Raw genomic sequence first — 16,513 nt, forward strand, 5'->3', positions numbered from 1 at the left:
CTCCCACCGGCTGCTCCGCCCCCCCTGCTCGCCTGGGCGTGTCCTGGTTGGAGGGGGGGCGGCCAGGGACCCGACGCCCGCTGGGCATCTCCCGGAAGAAGCCAGGCTATTGTCCACGGCTGAACCTTGAAGTCGCCTGAGCGGGAATCGAACCCGGACCTCCTGGCTCACAGGTGGACGCTCACCCACTGAGCCAGGCCGGCCGGGCCCTGCCGCTAGAATAGTCCGAGGCCACGTGCCCGGGTTGGTGCGGATGATGCTCCCGAATCATTTCCTCCTTTAGTGCGAACTCCTGTGACGTCAGCATTAACGTCACGAAGGGCCCAGAAACGGTGAGTAACAAACTGGGTGAAATTCGTGCCAGGAGAACCCTGAGGACCTGACACTCAGAAACAGAGCCGGATAATACGCGAGTAAAAGTCCCTTCTGAGGCGAGAGGTTTTAAAACTTGGGCAGAAACAGAAACTCCAAAGATGGAATCCAGCCGGCGGCTCCCTGGGCCTGGCTCTGGGTGGAATATGCATAGGACATCATTTGCATACATGAATATTCACGCATCCCCTGGCCAGTATTTGTACACATGAGAACCACGCTCACGGTTCTTAACTGAAACGGTGTAAAGGGAACAGTGACACATCCCTGGGCCGGCCCCTCTCCAGGCCTCACCCAGAGACAATCCCAGCCGGCGGCTCAGCCCCAGGCAGGACCGGAGCCGTGCTCCCTCCGCCAGGCAGCGGCCACCTGCCCGCCCGCCCCGGCCCCGCCCCGCACACCTGGCTGCGGCCTCGGGGGACCTGCTCCCGTGGGCACCACTGGCCTCCTCCTTCCATCGGAGGCTCAGCCGCGCCCGGACGCACCGCCACGTCCCCGGCCCCTCGTGCCGGTCGCTTGGGATTTTCTGCTTTGAAGAGCGCAGAGCAGTCTTTGTGGAGACCCACCTGCACGGGGTGTGCGCAGGACTCAGGGCCAGGGCCACGCCCCCACCGCCCCCACCCCCCCCACCGCCCCCACCCCCCCACCGCCCCCACCTGGGATGTCACAACAGGCGCCAGCTGCCACTGGTGTCTTCGACTGTGGGCGTCACCAACTCCCTAAACTTTAGGTCCTCAACCTGTGGGTCGCGAGCAATGAAAATACATCCTGCATATCAGATATTTACATGACGATTCATAACAGTAGCAACATGACAGTGATGAAGCAGCCACGAAAATAATGTTATGGCTGGGGGTCACCACAACATGAGGAGCTGCATTAAAGGGCCGCGGCGTCAGGAAGGTTGAGAGCCGCTGCAACACAGACAAGCCCTTTCCCCATTTTGAAATGTAACCATTAAATCGGTGGACACGTGTGAAATCTCAGCGTGGCGAGAGCGACCATAGGCCTCACCCCAAAGCCAGAAACCGTGGAAGAAAAGCTGACAGATGTGGCTCCATAACCAATGTAAAACTTGCACGTCGCAAAGAAAACAAGCAAAAAGCTAAACCCTACCCTAGCCGGTGTGGCCCAGTGGATAGAGTCCCGGGTTTGATTCCAGGCAAGGGCACGTGCCTGGGTGGCGGGCTCCATCCCCAGCAGGGGGCGTGCAGGAGGCGGCTGATCCACGATGCTCTCTCATCATGAATGTTTCAATCTCTCTCCCGCTCCCTTCCTCTCTGACACCCACTAAAAAAGTAAAAAGCAAAGAAGACAAGGCTAATGTTCTAAAAAATAAACAAAAAGCTAAACCCCAGTGGAAAGAAGAAATAAACGGTTAGCGCGCCAGCACATGGTGGAGGCGGACTAAGACCCCGACAGAGGAAGCTCCGGGAGAAGGAAAAGTCACACGGAAGAAAAAGGAAGAAAAGGAAAAACACTACGAACACGGACGGGCAAGTTTCCAAACGGCCGACGACGAGAGGAAAAGGGTACGGCTCACAGCAGCCAGAGAAATTAAAAGCCGAGTGAGGAGCCCTGACCGGCCTGGCTCCGTGGTGAGGGCGTCGGCCCAGGCACCCGAGGGTCGCAGGTCAAGGGCACGCACCTGGGTTGCAGGTTCAATCCCCGCACGTGCGGGAGGCAACCAACCGATGTGTCTCTCAGGTAGATGTTCCTCTCTCTCCCCCTCCCTCCCTCCCCTCCATTCTCTCTAAAAATCGCTGGGAAAAGATCTCCTCGGGCGAGAATGAACAAAAAATAAATTAAAAAGCGTGTGAGGAAAAGGCTGTCTTGCCCGGGAGGCTGCCGGAGAGGGAAGGGCCGGCCAGTTCAGGACACTCACCCTCCGTGGCCGGCGGGCCTGGGCGGCACTTTGGCAAAATGCATCGTAGCCTTTGGCCCCGGGTGTCTTTCCTAAGCACCTACCCTGAGGGCATACTCAGGCGACCTGTTATCGAAGGCCCCCTGCACCACTTAGCCTCCAGGGAAGCCCACCGGAAATATTATAGCCTGTACTTCCGGACTGTTAGCAATCCATTAGGCACCTTCCCCAAACCCTGGGCGATGACTGTGACTCCTTTTTGGGGGGAGGGGTATCTTTTTGTCTTTATCTTTGGGGGTTTTGTTGTTTACTTTTTTCCCTCCTTATTTTTTTAGTTGATGTTTACAGAGCGGAAGGGAGAGGGGAAAAGAGAAGCTCCAATGAGCAGAACATCCGTCGGCTGCCTCCACACGCCCCCTCCTGGGGATCAAGCCCGAAACCTAAGCATAGGCCCGACCGGGAATCGAACCGGCGACCTTCTGGTGCACAGGACGAAGCCCAGACCACTGAGCCACGCCAGCCAGGCAAGAACATGGCTCTGATAATGAGAAAGCATTGTTTATGAACACAGCTCACTGGCGCATTCAAACCGTGTTTCCTGGGTTTCTTGACACTTGGCCGCCACAGTTCCCGGACGGCTGGAGACTAGAAATACCCCTTCCCCGGCCGGGAAAAGCCGCTGGTTTTTATTTTCCCAAATGCTGTCGTTTTCAACATGGGGAACGGATGCCCGTTTACCCCCAAATCCCCCGTGTCGGCCGCAGAGGCGGCCGCAGAGGCAGCCGCAGGACGGACAGACGGACGGACAGGTGACGCGGTTATTGTGCTCTTGTCCTGCCCCGTGCACAGTGGGGCTCATCCCCACGGCCCTGGCACCCTGCGCAGCACCCTGGACGCCGCAGGCCGTGGGCGAAGATCTCTGATTGTTTGAGAAATAAAACTGGGAAAGCGTCCAAGCCTCCGTTCAGTGACAGAACCCGAGGGTCCCTCCCCGTCCCCAACAGGCCAGGTGTGGGGACAGGAGGCGTGGGGTGTGGCACCAGGCCCCCCACTCCCTCCTCCAGCACCCACAAACGCTCAGGGGCCCTGTGGCCAGTCCCTCCCTCCCTCCCTCCCTCCCTCCCTTCCTTCCTTCCTCTTTATTGATTTCAGAGAGGAAGGGAGAGAGAAACTCCAATGATGAGAGAGAATCTTTGATGGGCCGCCTCCTGCACACCCCAAGGGGGATGGAGCCCGCAACCCGGGCCTGTGACCTGATCCATAGGTCGCAGCTCAACCACTGAGCCACACCGGCTGGGCCCAGGGCCAGTTCTTGAGTGACCGCGGGCAGCTTCTGTGAAACACTGGCTGGAACCTGCCGGCCTCGCTTCCTGGGCCATGACCCGGAGGAAGGCCGGGGCGGCCGGATGGAGGGAGAGCCGGCCCTGCGGCGCGCAGCCGGGGGCACCGGGGGCCGGCAGAGGGATGGCGCTTCCAGGGGGGAGCCAGGCTCAGCCTGCTCCTAGCCGGGAGCTCCCGCAGGAGGGAGGGGGTGCAGGCTCGGGCGCGCACACGGGGACCCCGGACTTGCCCGAGCTCCTCGGGACGCGGCAGCTCAATCCCAGCCACGACCCCCGAGCCCAGCAGCGCCGGGGCCGCCCGCGCCCCACCTCCAGCGCGCACGCCCACCTCGGGGCGCAGAGGGCGGGCCTTCCCCGACTCCCGGCACCGAGGGGTCGAGGGCAGGGCGCTCCCCCCCCACCCCCCGGGCCCGCCTCCGCAGGGGTGCGGGGGTCCGACGTCACACCCGCCACCAGGTCACCCGCGGCGCCAGGACCCGCCGGGGCCCCGTCCGGGGCGGGAGGGGGGCGCCCCGGCTCCGAGCGGCCGGCAGGTGGGCGCGCGCTCGCCGGGCGGGGGTCCGGCCGGGCCGCGCGCCTCCCCCGGAACTGGCCGTGCCATTCCCATGATGCCCAGCCAGCGGGCACGGCTTCCGGAGCGCGCCGCCGCGCCGCCGCCGCCGGTAGGTCCGGGGAGGGGGCACCGGGGGTCGCCCCGCCCCGCGCGCCCCGCCCTCCGCGCGGCCCCGGACGCCGGGCGGGGGGGCGGGGAGCGGCGCCGGCAGCGGGCGGCCCACCCCCTCCGCGCGGCCGAGGGGCGGGGCGCCGGGACCCCGCGGCCCCGCGCGCCCCCCGCGCGCCGCTCCTCCCCCGGGACGCGGGCCGGACCGGCCGGCGCTGGGTGGGGGGCGGCGAGGGGCCGGGCGGCGGGCGGCGGGGGGCGCGCGGGGGGAAGGAGGGCGGCGGACAGGCCGCAGTCGGCGGCGCCGGGCCGGGGAGGGCGCGCGGGGCGGAGGCGCGATCGCCGGGCGCCGGGGCTGGTACCGCCCGGGCGGGTGTCGCGGCGCCCGAGGCAGCCCCTGGCCCCGCCTCCGCGTCGCGGGCCCTGCGCGTCCCGCGGTCCTGGGAGCTGGCGGGGCGCGGGGCGCACCTGGAGAGGCGCAGGTGAGGGCCCGCGGGCCGCTGCCGGCCGGCCCGGCGCCCCCCCTCGGAGCGCGGCCGAGGACCCCCCCCAACCCCCCACCCTGACCCCGCGGATGGACAGTGGCGTCTGGCGCAGCTTCCGGGAGGTCACTGGCGCCCCGCCGGCCCCTGGACCCCAGAAGCAACCCGGTGCAGACTGCGTGGGGCTGCCCTCCCTGCGGGGGTCTCACCCTGACGTGGCTGAGGGCCTGGTTGCGACCTCAGCAGAGGGGGTGCGGGCGAAAGCGCCCCCAGGAAGGGAACCCCGTGCTCAGGGTCAGAGGGCAGGGCTGGGTCAGCTGGGAGGGCCTCACCTGCCTCGGGCCCCAGGCACCAGCGTGGCCCTGCAGCTGTGCTTGGGGAGACTGAGCTGCAGGATTGTGAGGTCTGACCTCCTGTCTGGCCCACGGGCCCACCTCCCACCTACCATGGGCCTTCCGGGCCCTCCCCTCCGTAAGCCCGGGGGACGCCCCCCTGGCAGGCACCAGGGGCTGGACCACTGTGGGTGATGTGTGGGGGGCATTAGGTGATGTGTGGGGGCATTAGGTGATGTGGGGGGGGCATTAGGTGATGTGTGGGGGCATTAGGTGATGTGAGGGGGCATTAGGTGATGTGGGGGGGCATTAGGTGATGTGTGGGGGGCATTAGGTGGTGAGTGGGGGGCATTAGGTGATGTATGGGGGCATTAGGTGATGTATGGGGGGCATTAGGTGATGTGTGGGGGCATTAGGTGATGTGTGGGGGGCATTAGGTGTAGTGGGGGGGCATTAGGTGATGTATGGGGCATTAGGTGATGTATGGGGGGCATTAGGTGATGTGTGGGGGGGCATTAGGTGATGTGTGGGGGCATTAGGTGATGTGTGGGGGGCATTAGGTGATGTATGGGGCATTAGGTGGTGTATGGGGGCATTAGGTGATATGTGGGGGCATTAGGTGATGGGTGGGGCATTAGGTGATGTGTGGGGGCATAGGTGATGTGTGGGGGGCATTAGGTGATGTGTGTGGGGGCATTAGGTGATGTGTGTGGAGGAATTAGGTGATGTGTGTGGGGGCATTAGGTGATGTGTGGGGGGCATTAGGGTGTGGGGGCATTAGGTGATGTGTGGGGGGCATTAGGTGATGTATGGGGGCATTAGGTGATGTGTGGGGGCATTAGGTGATGTATGGGGGCATTAGGTGATGTGTGGGGGGCATTAGGTGATGTATGGGGGCATTAGGTACAGAGAGCCGGGCTGTGCAAGATCCGCGGCCGGTGTTCTCCGCCCGGAAGAGGGTGTCCAGGTTCCACCCCAAGAGGATGCCCAGGGCCCGCCACCACTTTTCAGTCTGGCAGCGCGGCTTTGGGGTCCGGCTGGTGTCCTCCCAGCAGGCTCTGACCTGGCCTTGCCTCTCGGGGGCAGGGGCAGTGTGATCGAGGGAGTTCTCCTGAGGGGTTCCCCTCGGGCAGTTGCTTTAAAGCACAGGCTGTTGCTGAGGACAGGCGCCCCTGAGTGTTTATTTGCGAGGAGGCCAGGCTCTACAGCCAGCCGCGCGCCGTCCGCTCGGTAAACACCGGCCGCCGGTTCTCTCCGGCTTTGCCTGCTGGTGTGGAAACCACTGCGGCCTGTCCCCCCCAACCCACCCCTGGGACGGGGCCGTTTTTACGGGAGTGTTTAAGGGTTAGCCTTCTCCCCCAGGCTCTCCACACCCAGGCCCCTCCGTCGCTGGGCCCACTGCTCTGCGGCTGGGACGTGAGGGCAGGGACATGGGCGGCAGGGACGGGGGCTGGGCCACCTGCCTCCACCAGCGTCCCAGTGTCCGGCTGTGGCCGGGGGGTGGTAAACTAGTTGTGATGAACTCTATTTGGCCTCAGGGCAAATCTTCCAACATTTAATTTTGGGCCCTTAAATTGATGCTGTTTCTTTCCATAAAGATATACATATATGGTCGCCTGTGAATTCAGTGTCTCTGCCTCTCTCTATCCTGGCAGCACAAAGTCTCTCTCACACTCGGGAAAGGACCCCACGCAGGCAGGTGGGGCGATGGAGACCTCAGGCCCACGACTCACCAACGTTGGCCACTTTGTCCAAACGCGACCTGCACTGGAAGAGAGTTTCAAGTAAGTGCAAGAAATTCCTTGACACTGTAGTTCCTGGTCTGTGTGTGTGTGTGTGTGTGTGTAATATATATTTTTTATTTCAGAGAGGAAGGGAGAGGGAGAGAGAGAGAGAAACAACAATGATGAGAGAGAATCATGGATCGGCTGCCCCCTGCACGCCCCACACTGGGGATCGAGCCCGCAACCCAGGCCTGTGCCCTGACCAGGAATCGAACTCTGACCTCCTGGTTCATATGTCGAGGCTTAACCACTGAGCCATGGCAGCTGGGCTACATATATAAAAGGCTAAAATGCTAAGAGTCCGACCGTCCGACCGGTCACTATGACGCGCACTGACCACCAGTGGGCAGACACTGACCGCAGGAGCTGCTGTGACGCGCACTGGCCACTTACAGAGAAACGGCACCGCGGACCTGGCACCCACAAAGCAACACTCAGCTTCCCCCAAGTGGGACACAGGCTCCGCCATCACCCCAGAGCGACAGCCCACCAATCGCAGCTGACGCTGCCGAGACCCCACGGCGCAAAATGCGGCCCACAGCCCAGCCTTAAACGGTCATTTTGGGCACTGGGTAATGACGTCACATAGCAACGCCCGGCTTCCTCTCCCTAGCGACTAGCCTCCTTGCAGTTTCTTCAGCCCAGGAACAGGACTTGCTTTATAGCCACGTGCAAGCATTTTACACTGTAACCAAATGTCTGTGAAGGCTTTTCCCATGCCTCATCTCACGTAATCCTCACAAAAGTCCTGGAGTAGGTAGATAAGAGACTTGGTGGAATCCTATTTTCTCTTCATTAGCCAGAAAACAGAGATTTAGGAAGCTTGGAAACTTGACCCGACTGAAAAAAAGAAATGGTGGACCTTGAAAATGACTTCAGGTTTTCTCACTGCGCAGAATATAGTCAGACACGGCTGCAGTTCAGTATTTCACCCTTTGTTCTCCCTGCGTGATCTACAATAATAATCTGCTTCGTGTTGATATTTACTGCTGTGTTGCTGACAATTACCTGAAAGAGAAGTTGGGGTGCTTCCCTGGGCTGGAAAAAGTTTCGCTACATCAGAAAGCAGGTCTGATTAAGCAGGTTTATTCTATGTCTATAAAAGGCTAAGTTGACTCGCACATGTGCAAAAACATATAAAGCTCTCGCTGGCGCCAATCACACCCGTGTGTTTCGGTCTGTTGTCGTCCACCATGAATTTGGTTGACACTTCTATTATAGAGAAAGGGCAAACAGCGATATTAAGATATTTCTTCTAATTAATTTCCTTTCAATGTGCTCGAATTCGTGCACCGGGCCACCAGTTTTTAAATAAAAAGTGACTCTTTAAAGACGTTTGGGGAGGCGATTGCTGAACGGTTCACCTCTCGTAATGTTCTCTCTCAGGGGCTCGCTGCTCCCGTCAAGAATGAACCGACCCCCGGGGTCCCTCCCGCTCACCCCCTAGGGTCCGAGTCCTCCTGCCCTTGAACCTGCAGAGAAGGGTGTGCGGCCTTCATCGCCTGGACCCCTGGGCAGCCTCCTAAGGTACAAGCAGCCTGTTCCTCTCAGAGAAGGTGGAGGTGCCGAGTGGGTGCAGGAACGGGGAAAGGGCAGACACGTGGGCGCTCCCGTGGGTGCTTTCGGGTGGGCAGCTGGCGAAGACGCGTCTTCCTCCTGGGCCCTACCTGCGCAGCCCAGGACGCTGAGGCCACGCGGCCACCGGCGCCACCCCTCCCGCAGCGCGTCTCACCGTGTGCGCTCTCCCCGCAGGATGTGAAGCGAGCGGCAGGCAGCCTGGCCCCTGCGTGCCTCCCGGTCGGTCGCTAGGATGTTCCTCATGAACGCGCCCCCTGTGCTCCCTCTCCAGTCCACGTGGGAGGCCTGCAGGCCGCCGGGGAGCTGCAGATTCCCAGGCCGCCTCTCGGAGCCGGAGGGCGCGGCCGGCGCAGCGGTGAGCGCCCGGGTGCAGATGCTCATCAGCTCGCTTCGGGGTGACCGGACAGCGCGGGGCCGGAGCCAGGAGCGCGCCCTGCACCGGGGCCACCGGGGCCGCCACGCCCAGCCGGCCGCCGCCCCCGCCTGCGGTCTCGCTGCTCATTTTGACCCCAAGAGGAAGGAGGAGGCCTCGGACCCCGGCCCCTCGGGGCGGGACTCAGACAGTGACGACTCCGTGGACCGGGGCATCGAGGAGGCCATCCAGGAGTACCTGAAGGCCAAGAGCGGGGCCGCCCAGCCCGCGGCCGCCAACCAGGACCCTCAGTGCACACCGGAGCCTCCTCCGAACAGCACCCCGACTACCCTGTGTCCCCCAAAGCGGGCCCCTGGCTCAGGAGGCATCCCTGGTGGCCGCATGGGAGCCAGTGGCCATGTGGGAGCCGGTGGCTGTGTGGGAGCCGGTGGCCGCGTGGGAGCCGGTGGCCGCGTGGGAGCCGGTGGCCGCGTGGGGGCTGGCCAGGCCCCGGGCTCCGCCTCCCCGGGCAGCGTCAGCAGCGAGGACTCCTTCGAGCAGAGCATCCGGGCGGAAATCGAGCAGTTCCTGAGCGAGAAGAGACAGCACGAGACGCCGCCGGGTGACAGGCCTGCGGACAAAAAGCCCGACGCTGGCGACAGCCTGGCCGCACCCGCCCTCGGGTCCAGCAGAGAGCCGGTGGGCAAGGCGCCGCGGCAGGACGCGGCGGGAGCGTGTAAGGAGTTTGTTTTCCAGAATCCTTCCCGGTTGGCCCCGGCCGCCGCGCAACCCAGGAGCCTCAGGTCCAAGGTCGCCGCCGAGCCGGAGAGCGTGGGCGGCCCGAAGCCCGCACCCCCCAGGCCGGCCGCCCCCTGCCACACGGCGGACGCCCAGGGTAAGGGCCGGCTCAGGAGGAGCCTGGGCCCCGGGCGGAGGGGACAGGGCGTCAGGAGCGCGGGCCCGGCCCCCGTGCGCGCGGCGGCCGACTCCAGCAGCGACGACGACGGCATCGAGGAGGCCATCCGGCGGTACCAGCGGGAGAAGAGGAAGGAGGCGAGCGGGGACCTGCCCCCGAAAGCCCCGGCCGGGGAGCAGCAGCCCGGCCCGCCCGCCCACGGCGCCAGCCACGCCACCAAAAGTGCCTTGCCCTTCACCCCCAGGAAAACGCCAGGCAAGAGGAAGCCAGCGGCCTCGAAGGCTGTGGACCTGGGCCCGGGCGGGCTTGACCCCGACCGTCCGTCCGAGCCACCAAAGGAACCCCAAGCCCCCGCCGCCCCGGGGAGCACAGCGGCCAGGAGCCGGTGTGCGGACGGGGCCTCGTGCCGCGCGGACACCTCCGCCGAGCTGATGTGCGCCGAGGCGATCCTGGACATCTCCAAAGCCATCCTGCCGGCCCCCGGGGAGGGCGGGGACGGACCCCCGGCCGCCAGCCCGCTCCCTTGTCCCTCCCGCGTGCCTTCCTGCTCGGACGGCGACAGCAGCTCTGTGGACAGTGACGACAGCATAGAGCAGGAGATCCGGAACTTTTTGGCGCTGAAGGCCCAGGCGGGGACTTTGCCGGCCAGAGCGGACACCTGCCCGCCGTCCGCACGGAGCCCCCCGCCGCCACCGGGCCCCCGCGGGCAGGCTGGCGCCCCCAAGGCCCCCGTCTCTCGAACACCGGAGCCTCCGCTGAGCTGCAGGAGGAAACGCAGGGGCGGCGCCATGCGGCCGTCCACGCCCAGGAAAGCGAGAGAGGCGGTGAGGGAGGGCGCCCCGGGCCCTGGCCCCGGCGAGGCCCCTGGCAGGGACGGCGAGGCCAGGGGGCAGCGCCCCCCCTGCAGGACGGCCGGGCTGGGGGGCGAGCACGGAGCCACGGACGCGAGGGGCGGGGTGTCGCCGGGCCCCGGGAAGGTGGCCGAGGCCCGCAGTGTGGACGGGAAGGAGAGCTCCGAGGACAAGAGCAGCTCGCTGGACAGCGACGAGGACCTGGACTCGGCCATCAAAGACCTGCTGCGGTCCAAGCAGCGGCTCCGGAGGCGCGGCAGGGACCCCCGAGCCGGGGGCCGGAAGAAGGTCCGGTTCGGCAGCACTGAGGCGCGGGCCCTGGGTCCGCGGGGCGGCCCCCAGAGAGGCGGCCAGGACAGAAGCCCGCCCGTGCTGAAGAGCTGCCTCTCCAGGTCCAAAAGGGACAGCGGGGCGGGCCCGCCGGGGAGACCGTCGCGCGGCTTCTGCAGCCCCACGGAGGGCGCCAGGCCCGCAGACCCACCCCAGGCCCTCCCGTCGGCGCAGAGTCCTTTCCCCGGCGAGGCCAAAGCCCGCCCCCACCACGGCCCGGCCGCCAGCCCCGGCCTCCGGTCTGATGACAGCAGCTCCGTGGACAGTGACGACAGCATCGAGCTGGAGATCCGGAAGTTTCTGGCCGAAAAGGCCAAGGAGACGGAGAGCGGCTCGGAAACTCCAGGAGCGGGTCCGGGGAGCGGGCCCAGGCCAGAGCCGCTGTGCCGGAAGGGGGCGGCCCCGGCCCTGGCCCTTCAGCCGGGCGTGTGCACCCGGAGCCATAGGGGCAGGGGAGCCCCTCAGCCCACATCGGGGCCCCGGGGCGGGCCCCGCACGGACCCCGCCTGCCTCCCTGCTGCTCCGCCCAGAAGCCAGCCGGCGCCTCCCCGGAGCAGCAGTGGGGCCCTCTCGGCCAGGGGGTCCCCCGCGGGCAAGAGAAGCCTTCACCCTCCCAGAGACCAGGGCCCGCGAGGGGCGTCCGCGACAGCAGAGGCAGATACCCGGGCGCGAAGTCCCGGCGGGGCCTTGCCCGTGGCCTCTCAGAGCCGGAGCGCACCGACCCGGAGCCCGGGAGCCGACAGGGAGGGGGCGCCCCAGGCCAGCCTCACCCTCCCATGGGGCGACTTTGCCCACCAGACTGCACTGCAGAGCACGTGGGCGCTGAGCTCAGAAGGCAGGGGCGTGGCGTGGAAGGGGGGCCGGGGGAGTGAGAAGGAGAGGGGGCCGGAGGGCCAGGCCCGGGGCCCCGCCGGCCCCGCCACGGACCCCAGGAAGGGCCTGCCCTTCGCGGGCTTCTCCCCGCTGCTCCCCGCGCAGCTGTTCCACTTCGGGAGCAGCGCGTCCTGGGGGGCCCCGGCCGCCGGGCTCTTCAGCCCCGGGCTGAGCCTGCCGCTGCAGGGCCCCGCCTTCTCGGCCTTCAGGGAGGCCCCCGCCGGCCACGCGGGCCGGTTCGGACGCTCACGCCTGCTGGGCAAGGAGGCCCGGCCCTGGCCCCGGAGGAGGGCGCTCGGCTCGCGCGGCGGCAGCGGCGGCGGCGGCAGGAACTCGGGCTCCGACGAGGACGTGTTAGACCTGCGGTATGGGCGGCGGGCGGACAGAGACGAGGACCAGGCGGCCTGGGGCAGCGACGCCAGCGAGCTGAGCGACACCTCCGTGGAGGACGGCAGCCCCGCGGCCAAGGGCACGGTCCTCCAGCTGTGAGCGGGCGTCCTGGCGCCAGCGTGTCTGGGCCGCGCGTGGACGTGCGTTAGAGGGACCCTGGGTAGGGGGACGGGCCGCTGCGGCCGCCCTGTACATATGTACACTAACGGGCAGCGATGCCCTTATTTAACACGTGTGTCCTGGTAAATATGATTTTTGTAGCTTCTTTTGTAAATTATTTAAGTGCTGTAAAAACTATTTTTGGAAACGAGAGCTGTTGGGTTTTGTAGGGCGTTCCCGGCGGCGGTCCCGTGGCTTCCCCGGCTCGCCCTCGGTCCGCCCGCCACGGCCAGTGCCCATGACTCCGAGCTGGCACTCAGGTGACTGCTGTGGAAATGTCCGCTGTGCCTGGGGGGCAGCGATCGCACCCCCCGGAGCACCCTCTGAGCCCTGAGGTCTCCGTCCGGAGGTTCCTGGACATCGCCCGTTAGCGGGAACCCTGGGCCGGGAGGCTGACACGTCCCCTGAGCACCGCGGCCACAGCCTCCGACCAACACCCGCAAAGCACAGACGCCAGCGAGGACCCCGCCGCCCGGGGCCTGTGTTGTCTCCCGTCCAGTGCTGTTCCGTGGCCACAGGCAGCAGCTCAATAAACCGCTCTGTGCACGGAGCCTCTGCCCTCATTCTCAGTCTGGGCCCATGCGTTTCTGTGTCCATGTCCAGAGCATGATGAGGTCTCAAGTGCCCGGCTGGCACGGCCCATGGGCATCGAATCATGAACCAGGAGGTCAGGGTTCTATTCCCGTCAGGGCACGGGCCCAGGCTTTGGGCTCCATCCCCAGTGGGGAACGTGCAGAAGGAGGCAGCCAATCCATGATTCTCATCATTGATGTTTCTCTCTCTCTCTCTCCCTCTCACTTCTCTCTGAAGTCAAATTTCTTAAAGACACATTTTTTAAAAACAACAAAGGTATTGTCACCTTGACCTCCCGCCTCCCAGAGTTCATTGAAGGGGCCGTTAGAGGGTGAAGCAGGACAAATCCCACCCTCCCGGCCTGCACCCCACAGGCAGGCTGCCGGGAGGGGCTGGCGGGCGAGGTCTGCAGACCCTCGAGGTGCTGGCCACTCTGGTGCTGTTTTCACGTTGACATGTGTCACAATATATTCAAAACCTCTTATCCTGATCGACTATAACAGACAAAAGGCCACTGAAGACAAATGCAGAAGCAGAGATGGAAATAAGCTTTCAGAGGAAGAAGTTACTGGTTTTAAGCAAACTCAGCAGCTAAATGAAGTGACTGGCAAAGTGCCACGGGGTTTGCTCTCGGAGGGGAGATGAAGGAGCTGGTGGGCGGAGCGCGGTTTCCAGGAGCCGTGGGGACCCCATCCAGCGCCCTGTGGGGCGGCTGCTGTCACCCCATGTTCCGGTCACCCCCCATGTTCCGATCGCCTTGTCTGTAGTAGTTCTGGTTGGGAATGAACTCAGTACACGGTCCGAAGGGAAGTTTCGTTTCTCCTCGGCCGGCCGCGCTGTGCGATCACCCACACGGGCGAGATCTGGGAGCATCCAGCTCGCCCTGTGGGTTCACTCTTTCCCCTCAGGACACAGATTCCCGTGTGAAAGAGGCTAAAGAGATAAAAGAAGGTTCCGGGACCTTTCGTGGCTGGAGCCCCTCTGACTTGTGTGAATTTGCAGGAAGTTAGGGCCAGGAGGTGGAGCAGATGCTGGGGCCTCGCCCCTCCCAGCACACCCGCAAGGCGGACCCTAACCTTCCCATCGGAAACGGGAAACGGGGGCAGGAGTAAGACTTGCCCCAGGTGAGGGACTCAGAGGAGGGACAGCGGCAAAGCCCTTTGCAAACCGCAGGCGGCAGGTGGACGGGGAGGAACAGGCCGGTGGCGCCAGAACGCGGACGCGGAGCCAGAGCTGCAGACAGCAACCGGGTGGGGAGACGCGTGTGCACAAAGGTGTTTGTTTCCCTCCTTCAGACACCCCTTCCGCTTAGAATAGACACAGTCCAGCGCAGTGATGGCGAACCTGTGACACGCGCGTCAGAGGTGGCACGCGAACTCATTTTTTTGGTTGATCTTTCTTTGTTAAATGGCATTTAAATATATAAAATAAACATCAAAAATAGAAGTCTTTGTTTCACTATGGTTGCAAATATAAAAAAGTTTCTATATGTGACACGGCACCAGAGTGAAGTTAGGGTTTTCAAAATGCTGACACGCCGAGCTCAGAAGGTTCGCCGTCACTGGCCTAGCGCCGCCTCATCGGTGGCGGCTGTTAGAAATGGCAGTCGTTGGCCACGATCAACGACGGCCCTTCGGTGCCCACCGCGCCAGCACTCGGTGATGCCGTCGGAGCGCTTAGCACCCATTTTCATTTTTTTTTTAGGAAAATAAATATGGCTCACTTACTTTGTTGTTCATCCTCAGCTGAGGATATTTTTCCCATTGCTTTTCAGAGTGGGAGGGAGGGAGGGAGCCAGAAAAACACCTTGGTATGAGAGACACATTGATTGGCTGCCTCCCGCACTCGCCCTGACCAGGCGCAGGGAGCGAACAAGCAACCCAGGTGTGTGCCCTTGACCAGGAATCAAACCTGAGACCGTGGGGCTGGGGGCTGCCGCTCTCACCACTGAGAGCACCAGCCGGGGCTAAATACAGCTCACCTTTCATGACCTTTAACTCACCGGTCTTTTCCTTTAAGAGACCTTTGCACCCAGGCGGGTTGTGACTCAGTTGGTTGAGCGCCAATCCGGGCGCCAAGAGGTCACCGGTTCGATTCCCCGTCAGGGCACATGCCCAGGTGGTGGGCTCCACCCCCAGCAGGAGGCGTGCAGGATCCATGTTTCTCTCTCCCTCTCTCTCCCTTCCTCTCGCTCTAAAAAAATTAAAAACCTGTTTTTAAAGGAAAGAGAGACTTCTGCCTGCCCGAGGTGCGCAGGCACTGCCCACGCTCACCCCTCGAAGCCTGTTGTGTGGGGGCCGCCTGCATCTCCGTCAGCGGGCGAGCCCAGCGGAGCCTGGAGCCGCGGAGAATGGGGATCCTGTCCGGGGCCAGGGGTCTCCCCTGGCGCCTGGCTCGGGCAGCCGCCTCGTCACGGGGGTCCCGGCCTCGCCGCGTCTCAGGCAGGAGAAGCTGTTTGTGCTGGTTTTAACCGCCCCCCCAGGCTGCCCCCCTCCAGTCAGTGGCCAGGGGAGGACTCCCCTTCTGCTGTTCAGAACCTGGGGTGGCATCAGGCACCCTTTTCCTTCATTTATTTCATCAGAGGACCAAACCCGGAGGCGTCCGTACTTTGGTGTTTGCATGAGGGGAGGTCAGAACTGAGCTCGCGGGCGCCGCGGCCGCGCTGGCTTCCTGCTCTGGGTGCGGGTCCTGGCTCAGGTCGCTTCGTGTCTTTTACTTTTCTTTGTTAATCCTCGCCCGAAGATATTTCTATTTTTCCCATTGATTTTGAGAGAGTGGGAGGGGGGGGACGGGGGAGATCAAGGTGAGAGACACATCGATGGGCCGCCTCCCACCTGGGACCCCCGGCTCGAACCTGCAGCCCAGGTACGTGCCCTCGAACTTGATCGGAATCGAGCCCGTGATCCTCGCTGCGTGGCCGACGCTCCGACCACTGGGCCGGGCGGGCGGGCTCAGGCTTGTATCTTTTTATTAAATGTACTGGTTTTCTCTGGAAACCACTGTCATTCCAGATTGGACACAAGGGTGTTGCCAAGATGTTTACTTCGGGTGCTACTAACCAACGGTTTTAATGAAGAAATAAACGGGGGTCTAATTCCTTCCCAAATTCAGTTGTAAAATCTCTTCGGGTGAAAGTCCCATGAAGAAGGCGCTGTGGTGGTCTGTGGCCGTGGCTGCTACTGTCTGGTTTCCAAGGTAACGAGCGCCTCTCCTGAAGGGGGGGGGGTCCTCCTGGAGGCAGGGGTCCCTGTGGCTGCCGGAGAGGCTGGGTTCTCCCTGAGGACCCTCTAGCTCCGGCCCCGGGCTGAGGACGGGCCACGCAGGTAAAAAGCCCCCACCGCGGCCACGGCCGCGGCCCCTCCTGAGGAAGCTTACTCCCTGCCTGCTTCATTTTTGGGTTTTTTTCCCACTTTTCATTGGAAAGTTTAAATGAACACAAAGGCAAGAACTGCCCGTGGGCACCTGCCCTCCACCAGCCAGGAGCGCACTCCTGCGGGTCTCGTCTACTGTGCCGCCCGCCCGGCTTCCTCGCGGCCGGAGGCTGTTGGCTGGGACCCCGAGTCTGTCCTCTGAGGCTCAGGGACCGACACGCCCTCCTGCCTGGCTGCCTGGCACCTTCCGGGGGCTCCGCAGCGCCTCCTGGCCCAGCGCCCGGG

The 16,513-nt window shown here is 63.7% G+C and overlaps 1 protein-coding gene across 3 annotated transcripts; it reads left to right on the forward strand.

Annotated features, from left to right (window-relative positions):
* Nucleotides 1-4,103: 4,103 nt before the first annotated feature.
* Nucleotides 4,104-14,272, forward strand: PPP1R26 (protein phosphatase 1 regulatory subunit 26). 3 transcript variants are annotated; one of them, XM_036307011.1, is made up of 4 exons: nt 4,104-4,238; nt 6,707-6,835; nt 8,222-8,362; nt 8,588-14,272. In XM_036307011.1, exon 4 carries the CDS (start codon nt 8,646-8,648, stop codon nt 12,222-12,224), a length of 3,579 nt encoding a protein of 1,192 aa, XP_036162904.1. In that variant the 5' UTR covers nt 4,104-4,238; nt 6,707-6,835; nt 8,222-8,362; nt 8,588-8,645; the 3' UTR covers nt 12,225-14,272. The 3 variants fall into 3 exon arrangements, with proteins under 3 accessions (XP_036162904.1, XP_036162902.1, XP_036162903.1); XM_036307009.1 differs by lacking the exon at nt 4,104-4,238 and adding an exon at nt 4,521-4,719; XM_036307010.1 differs by lacking the exon at nt 4,104-4,238 and having other exon boundaries at nt 5,909-6,835.
* Nucleotides 14,273-16,513: the final 2,241 nt, after the last annotated feature.

This window comes from Myotis myotis, unplaced genomic scaffold, assembly GCF_014108235.1.
Source record: "Myotis myotis isolate mMyoMyo1 unplaced genomic scaffold, mMyoMyo1.p scaffold_m19_p_44, whole genome shotgun sequence".
Classification (NCBI taxonomy): Eukaryota; Metazoa; Chordata; class Mammalia; order Chiroptera; family Vespertilionidae; genus Myotis; species Myotis myotis.